The 9051-nt window shown below is 38.5% G+C and overlaps 1 protein-coding gene across 2 annotated transcripts in view; it reads left to right on the top strand.

The window, feature by feature from the left end:
• Positions 1–9051, top strand: part of Vmp1 (vacuole membrane protein 1) — a 94117-nt gene that overhangs the window by 23448 nt on the left and 61618 nt on the right. For both annotated transcript variants that reach the window (XM_028772275.1, XM_028772276.1), the window contains exon 5: positions 1717–1827. In XM_028772275.1, the coding sequence (XP_028628108.1) occupies positions 1717–1827 (111 nt within the window). The remainder of the gene's footprint in view (positions 1–1716; positions 1828–9051) is intronic.

Genomic DNA, 9051 nt, shown 5'->3' with positions numbered 1-9051 from the left:
AAAGAAAAGAAACAAACATTGTTGAGATGGCTATAGACTATGGGGTCTTTGGAAGTTGGACCAAATGTACTTTGTTTGATTATGTTATAGCTAGAAATGGCCCCCATAGACTCATGTTTGAACAAGCCTGTGGGGGCCAAGGGAGTAGAATGTGATGGTTTATATGTATGTGCTTGGCTCAGGGAGGGGCACTATTGTAACCTGTGGCCTTGTTGGAAGTAGGTGTGTCACCGTGGGTGTTGGCTTTGAGACCCTCACCCTAGCTGCCTGGAAACCAGTATTCTGTTAGCAGCCTTCAGATGAAGATGTAGAACTCTCAGTTCCTTCCTGGATGCTGCCATGTTCCCACCTTGATGATACTGGACTGAACCTCTGAACCTATAAGCCAGCCCCAATTAAATATTGTCCTTATAAAGCTTCCCTTTGTCATGGTGTCTGTTCACAGCAGTAAAACCCTAAGACACTTGGTAAGAATTTGCATCCAAGCTGTCCATGGTGCCTCATGCTAGTAAGCACAGCAGAGGCAGGGGGATCACTGTGAGTTTAAAGACAGCTTGTTTAATAGAGTCCCAGGCTAGCTAGGGGTACACAGTGAAATTCTGCCTCTTACCAAATAAATAAATAGCTGTGGTCTACACCCTTTTTATACCAGCACTCCAGAGGCAAGTGGATCCCTGTGAGTTGAAGTCCAGCCTGATCTACAGAGTGTGTTCCAGGACATCCAAAGCTATGCAGAGAAACAAACAAAACAAAGAAACGAACAAACAAACAAGCAAAACAAGCAGCCAACACCTTTATAACCTCTGTACTCTACTCTCTTATTTTATTGACTAACACTGAGAAATTTGTCTAGAAATAAGTCAGCTCTTTCTTGAAAGTCAGGTCTTCCTTACACTGGAATTCATTTTTGCTACTGTTTGAAAAACAACCTGGTGTTAAGCATATACAAATTGTTTTATTCCTGTTTTTTACTTGAAAAATCAAGAATGTATTCTATTTACAAAAATGTGTGATTGTTCCCCAGACTTGGTATTTTGAGACAGGTTCTCTACATAGCCCTTACTGTCATGGAACACACAGAGATTCCCCCTGCCTTCCTCTTGAGTTTAAAGGCTTGTGCCACCATACCTGGTTCATTGCCCCCTTTCTTTACCACTGTGTCTCCTGTATTCCTAAAGTTTTCTCTTTACAGATAATACATAACTGTCCCTTTCTTAACACTGTTTTATGTCTAATTTTTAAATCCCTTTCAAGTGTTTATTCTTAGCATCATCATACTAGGTTGGTTGAGCATGGTAGCACACAAGGATAATCACACCACTCAGGAAGCAGAAGCAGGAAGATCAGCTGAAGTTTGAGGCTATCCTGGTATATATAGAAAGTACCAGGCCAGGCTGAACTATAGTCTGAGATCCTGTCTCAAGAAATCAAAGAGAGCAAAATAATATCGATTACCAAACCTGTGGTTTGTTTTTTGTTTCCCCCATGCCAGCTTATTCTGCTTAAAGGGGTTGGTTTTGTGTTTTGCTTTGCTTTTGTTTTTTTGTCCTCTCTGCTGTAGTACACTGACAGTTCGAGACCTCTTCAAGGAGTGTGTTGTCTTACTGTTTCTCAGCTCATCAGAGCTTTCTCCACTGAAGGGTCATGGAGTTGGTTAGCAGTAGCATAGTCCTGGGCAGGTGTTTGAGTTTATACCTTGTTCCTTTTGTTTTTCAGTATGTGCAGCGGATAGAGAAGCAGTTTCTTTTGTATGCCTACTGGATAGGCCTGGGGATTTTGTCCTCTGTTGGTCTTGGAACAGGACTGCACACCTTTCTGCTTTATCTGGTAAGCATGGCTTTCTTTCAGGGAACAAACATGAAGCAGATTCTTCTGTCTATATTGGTGCATTTTACTTTGGAATCTACAATTCTAAAATCTGTGTTTAACTTCTTCTGTGTTTTCAAGTGTTCTAATCCTCAAACCAGTGCCTGAAGTAAACTTCTTTCAATTTTCAATTTTGAAGAAATGATTATTTTGCTTTATGTAATTGTTATTTTAATAGCTGAAGTTCATTTCAGTTTATAAAATTCTGTATAAAGCTTAGAACAAGTTATACCCATAATCTCAGCAATTGTGAAGCTGAGGAGTAAGATTGCTATGAGTTTGAGGTTTGAGTAATCTATGTAACAAGACACTGAGATGGCTCAGCCAGTAAGGGAGCTCACTGCCCAGCCTGATGACTGGAGTTCAATCCTCAGAACCTACATGGAAGACAGAGAGGACTCGTGCAAGTGTGCTCAGTTATGTGTATACACACACACATACACACACACACACACACACACACACACACACACAGCAAACAAAGAAATGAAGTAAAAATAGCTTTAAAAAAAATAAAAAAACAGGGTTGGAGAAATGGCTCAGCAGTTAAGAGCACTTGACTGTTCTTCCAGAGGTCCTGAGTTCAGTTCCCAGCAACCACATCATGGCTCACAACCATCTGTAATGGGATCTGATGCCTTCTTCTGGTGTATCTGAAGAGAGTGATACTGTATTCATATGCATAAAATAAATAATTCTTTAAAAAAAAATAAAAAACAGAAACAAGAAAAGACTTTAAGTGGATTTGGACAGTTTTATCTGTTAATCAGTGACACAGAAACAGTGTCCTCACATTCTGAGTGGCCATGGGCACACGTCCATAGTTGTTTGATGCTGTTATTTAATATAACTGATAAAATAACATGTAAAACTAAGTGTTTTTTATAACCCTTTCAACAATTTTTTTTAAAGTACTTCCTTGGTGAAGTAGTAGTTGAGGTAAAAGAAAATAAAGATGGACATTTTGTTTTTATAAGTGACCTTAAAAATCTGAGGTAAAATTAGAGGAGTGGTAGGAATCTGAAGACAGGACAACAGGATCTAAGTAGGCCCTGTCAGAGTGGGGTGAGATGGAGATGCAGGAGTGCTTATTAGACTACATGGCTACATGGTTTGCTTCTTTATTCTCTTCTTGTTCCTGAATAAGGAATTAGAGCAATTCCATATTTGTAGTTTTATCTTCATTGGGTAAAATGGATATCACAGTGATATTCAATGCTGAATTAATCCCACCATTTCAAACAAGTCTTCTCTATACATACTAAGTTCATTTCTAAAGCCAATATGTTAATGTTAAGGCATGAATGCTTGGCATAGGAGAGTGTTGAATTAATGATCTCAAGCATAATTTGGGAGATAATCTTTAGTACATCGTTTCTCTAAGTTTATTTTAAAACTTAGAATTTTAAGCTAGACCCAGTGGCACATGGTACTAGCTGCTTAGGGAGCTATAGCAGGAGGTTTGAGAGTTTGAAGCTAGCTTGGGCAATAAATAGAAGGAGTCCCAATCTCAAAAATGTTTGAATTTTAGAATTATATTTATATCTGCTTATCTCTTTTATCTGAAATAAAGATACTAGAGAAGTAATTGATTCTATTTCTTAGTAACTGCTAAACTGGTATGAGTTTGTGTTTTTGGTATATGTGTATGTGCGTGTGTGTGCAGATATATCTATGTGTATATACACGCAGATGGAGGCCAGATGCCAATATTAGGTGTCTTCCTCAATCACATGCCACATTTTTTTGACAGAGGGTCTACATAAACCTGTGTTTAGCCGTATTGCTTGGCCAGTGAGCCACAGGGGTCCTCTTGTCTTTCCCTCCCCAGTGCTGGGATTGCAAGCATACTTTTCAGTTTTTTACATAAATACTGGACATCTAAATGCAATTCTGTATGCCTGAACTGCATCAACTCTCCTGTCCTGTAACTGCTAAATTCTTAGTAGTATAATATTGCATTCATATGCAGAAGTTGAAGGAAAGACAAAAAGAAAAAAAGATAGATTACAGAATATTTTTCTGGTTGTTTTTTGTTTTGAAGTTTGTGATTTGTTTGTTTGTTTGTTTGTTTGTTTGTTTTTTCCCAAGACTGTTTCCCTGCAGCTCTGGCTGTTTGAGAACTCACTCTATATCCTAGGTTGGTCTTGAACTGAGAGATGTGCCTGTCTCTGCCTCTCTAGTGCTGGGATATACTACCATACCTAGCAAAACTTTTGAGCTTTTTGTTTTATTTTTTGTTTTGTTTTGTTTTGTTTTGTTTTGTTTTGTTTTGTTTTGTTTTGGCTTTGGTGTTTTCAAGACAGGATTTCTCTGTGTCCCTCTGGTTTCCCTTGAACTCACTCTGTGAGACCAGGCTGTCCCTGAATTCAGATCCACGTGCTTCTGCCTCTCAAGTGTTGGGATTAAAGATGTGGACCACCACCCAGCTACCTTCCTGTTCTTATCTAGATCCACCATCTGATATTTCTTGGAAAAACAAGATGAAGGGATTTGTTTGTAATAGATGATCAACCTAAAGTCATCTGAAAAGCAGCATAGCAGATTATATTGAACATTAAAAGGAATTCAAATGAGTCTTTTTTAAATTGCATACAAAATTAGTGTAAAGAAATTTGAGGACTGGAGAGATAATTCATTTTAAAGTACGACCTTAAGGACCAATCTTTGAATCCTCAGATAAACTATTTTCTAACCTCTACACCTGTACCATAGCACACAAATATTCACTTCACAAACACATACAATAATAATAGCAATAATAATAATAGTATTGTAACAGTAAAGTTTATTACAAAATTAATATAAAGGAAAAGTAAAATCTTTGTTTCTATTAATGAATGTTTTTGCCCTTGATCAGTGGACTAGTTTAGTAGAATGTAATTAGAATTTTCTCAGCTTTAACTTTCAATGTATATGAGTATTTTGTATATCTGCATCATGTGTTTGCCTGGTGCCTGTGGAGGAAATGGAGTTACAGACAGCTGTGAGCTGTCTTGTGGATACTAAGAACTGAACCCAGGTCCTATGTAAGAGCAGCACATCCTCTTAACTGCTGAGTCATCTCTCTAGACCCTCATTCTTTCAAGAGCAATTGGCAGGAAGTTCTCTCTCTCACTGCACTCAGTGTTATATCTGTTACGTACTAAGTCACAAGTATGGAGATACAATCATTGAACTTGTGAAACTATTGCATTAATTATACCAAAATGTTTCCATGGGAAGTTTTTTGTATATTTGTGTATTATATTTGTATATAAATTGTTAAAATTACAAGTGAACTTCAACAAATTTTTAAAAAGGAAGAAAATAGGACTTAAAGGCAAAGCAGAGTTCTTTTAATTTGCTTTTAATACAAGCTATTCCAATAACTCTGGATAATTTTCTTTAATTTACCATTTCCTTTGTGATTTGTAACAACTTTTTAATCCTGAAGTACAGGGGGTCTCCACAACCCCAGTAGTCAACATGTCAATCCATGTAAGATGGAGCAGTTCAGTTTAGCACAATTCAGTAGTCTGTGTTGGTTTAAACATTGAGAATTGGACTCTAATTAGTTTCCTTTAGACATATTTAAGTGCAGTACAATTTGGTGAAAAAATTTCTTGGTGATAATTAACTCAATCCCATGTTGAAACTTTGGAAGTACATGTGAAATCTTCCATAAAGATAGGAGATTTTATATATATATATATATATATATATATATATGAGAGAGAGAGAGAGAGAGAGAGAGAGAGAAACAGTCTCATGATAAGGTCTTGGGGAGGATCTGGTGTGGTTTTGGCCACACAGATAATGCAAAAGTCACCAGGCTCCTAACCACCTCTGCTCTGAAAACAGGTTTTATCTCTTTCTTTAAAGAGAGAACCTTGTATGTTTAACATTCCTGGTTTCTGATGGCACAAAAACCTCTGTGCCTCCAACACCTGACAGTCTTTATTTCTTTTGTTTATTGTTGTTTTGTTTGTTTGTTTGTTTGTTTGGAAGAGGTGGATGTCACTATATAGACCTGGCTATCCTGGAACTCACTGTGTAGACTGTCCTAGACTTTACCGAGATCTTCCTTTCTCTGCCTCCTGAGTGCTGAGATTAAAGAGGGGCACCACCATGCGGAACTCACTTGGGTTTTTGTTTGTTTTGTTTTTTATTTTTTTAATTTTTTAAAATTATATTTATTTAATGTATGTGTGCTCTGCTGCATATATATCTGCCTGCCTGAAGAGGGCATCAGATCCATCCTATAGATAGTTGTGAGCTACCATGTGGTTGCTGGGAATTGAACTCTGGCTCTCTGGAAGAGCAGCCGCTGAGCCATCTCACCAGCCCCTCACTTGTTTTTTTAGCCTAGGTAATATGATTGTGTTTGGGAAGCCCAGATTACATGTGCTTTCTTTTATGAGCCTTTATGTAACCCTCATTTAGATGTGATGATAATAACATAATGATGTCCTCTTTTTTTGTGGTGGTGAATTACCTCTACCTTGTAATCATATAACCCTCAGTCTAGAGGCCAAGTAACCATGTTAGGAAAGTAGTCTGGTCAGAATACAGCCCTCTTCTTGGCAGACTCTGTAGCAAAATATCTGAGTTCTTATTTGTAAATACTTACAGGTCTTACAGTTTGAGAAAATGAAGATTAATTTTTCCTTTATTGTGATCGAGTCTACTAAAAATTAAGTAATATGAAAATGCCTTGCATTTTATATCCATTGGAATTCACAGTGGAAGTTGCCTTGGGGGTTAAACTTTGTTAATTGTGATTGAATGTACAGCACCAGATGGTCACTTAAGAGACTAAAAAGATTAGATCTTATGACTTCATTTTATTTTTCAGTTAATGAACAAATTCCTTATTTTTAAGTTTAAATTTTTAAATTGAAGGTTGTAACTTGAAAATGTGTGTTGAAATCCTCATCATTCAATAAACAGAGTTGCTGTTTACGTAGGAGTGGTGGTTGTGAACCAGAGAGCAAATGAATTTCATTTCTGTGGAGCAAGTAGTTAGTAGGATGATTAATAACCACTGGCTTGTGTTGCTTGTTCTGCTAACTTCCTAAACATTCTACCTTTGTATCTAGGAGAAACGGTTTTTTTTTCCTGTTGAAAAAAAAAACTACATTGTTCACATTCTCCAAAGATTGTCATCTATGAGTGGTTTGAAATCAGTTTTCTAGGGGGTTGGAAAGAAAGATGGCTCAGCAGTTAAGAACACTGTGTTTTTCTGGACGATCGTGGTTTCAGTTCCCAGCCACATATGATGGCTCACAATCGTTCATCATTTCAGTTCCAGAAACTATAATGCTGTCTTCTGGCTTCCATAGGCATCAGGTTTTCACACATATATGCATGCATGAAAAACATCCACACATGTAGAACAAAATAAATCCTAAGATCTTTTTAAAAAGCGAAAAAAAAAAAGATTCTAGAATTTGTCTTAGTACGTCTTTATTTGGTCACCACTAGATGGCATCACTAACACAATCAATATACCTTGCGTATTTACTGATAGAACGACCTTACCCAACGCCAAATGACTCTCTTAGCTTAGAGACATGATTTGTTATTTATGTATATTCATGCATACATGTTTTGCAAGACTAGTGAATGGGGCTACGTGTAACTCTAGTTGCAGGAAATCCAGTGCCTTCTTCTGACCTGAATACCAGGCAAGCACATGTTTCGCAGACATACATGCAGTCAAGACATGCATACATAGAAAATAAATCTAACTTAATTTTTAAAGGATCAGTAAAATTACCAGTTAGCCTTGTTTTCCATTGACTTGCATGTAGGAAGTAATTCCCACAGCTATATATCCTGGGCTGGTCCTGAACTCATAGCATCCTTCCTGTCAAAGCTCAAAGCTTCCCAAATACTGGGATTGCAGGTGTGCACCACCACATCTGGTTTTCCATCCTATAATAGTCAGGAATATGCAGAAGTTTTGATTATGAAAGAAGCAGAGTCAAGTAGCTAGGTTGGAATGTCTGCTCCAATATTAGCTATGTGATTTTTTTTTTGACGGATTTCTTAAGGTTTTTGTTGTTGTTGTTGTTTTCTTTCTTTCTTCCTTCCTTCCTTCCTTCCTTCCTTCCTTCCCTTTTTTTTTTTTTTTTTTTTTTTTTGGTTTTTGGAGACAGGGTTTCTCTGTGTAGTCCTGGCTGTCCTGGAACTCACTCTGTAGACCAGGCTGGCCTTGAACTCAGAAACCCACCTGCCTCTGCCTCCCAAGTGCTGGGATTAAAGCCACCACTGCCTGGCTGTTGTTGTTGTTTTCTTGAAACAGGGTTTCTCTGTGTATAGTTTGGCTATTCTAGAACTCACTCTATAGACCAGACTGGACTCTAACTTTCAGAGTTGCCGGGCTCTACCTCCCAAGTGCTGGGATTAAAGGCATGCATCACCATCACCTGGTATAGTCTTAAAGATTTGTTTATTTTATATATGTGAGTACACTGTCCCTGTCTTCAGACACATCAGAAGAGGGTATTGGGTCCCATTACAGATGGCTGTGAGTCACCACATGTTGCTGGGAATTGAACTCAGGACTTCTGGAAAAGCAGTCAGTGCTCTTAACTGCTGGACCATCTCTCCAGCCCAGATTTCTTAACTTTTAAACCTTAGTTTATTCAACTATAAATGGAGGCGATATGTTGATTGAGGTATTTAAAATGGTGTAACCGAATCTTGCTTGTTCTTAATGAGCCACCATCTTCCCGACTAGACAAGGCCTGTGGCCATGAGCAGCGGTAGGAATGCGTGCCGCTGCTTGGCTCAGGCAGCTGGCTCAGGCGGCCAGAGACACTCGCCCTGCCACCCTCGAGACGCCAGCGTGGGAGATGGCTCTGCCAATCCTCCACGCTGTCTCCACAGGCTGGGCTGAGCCCAGACCATCCCGCCATCCATGTGGTACCCGGTAGAATTGAGACTCTAATGTTTAAAGGTTATCTAATAGCTTTATATATTTGGTAAAGCTCAATAACAAGATGCCCACACAATTAGAGGTGTAACCCAATGCCCAACCTAGATATATAACTACCTTTGACTGCTAGAGACACGCTCATGTTCACTGCCATGTTCCCCCCTCTTTTCTCTCTCTCTCCCTCTCCTCTCTCTCCTCTTCCTCCTCTTCCTCTCCTTACTCCTCCTCTTCCTCTCCTTACTCCTCCCACCTTAGCTCCT

Source organism: Grammomys surdaster, unplaced genomic scaffold (assembly GCF_004785775.1).
Source record: "Grammomys surdaster isolate TR1022 unplaced genomic scaffold, NIH_TR_1.0 213, whole genome shotgun sequence".
In the NCBI taxonomy this organism is placed as follows: domain Eukaryota; kingdom Metazoa; phylum Chordata; class Mammalia; order Rodentia; family Muridae; genus Grammomys; species Grammomys surdaster.
This window is presented reverse-complemented; position numbering and strand designations above follow the sequence as displayed.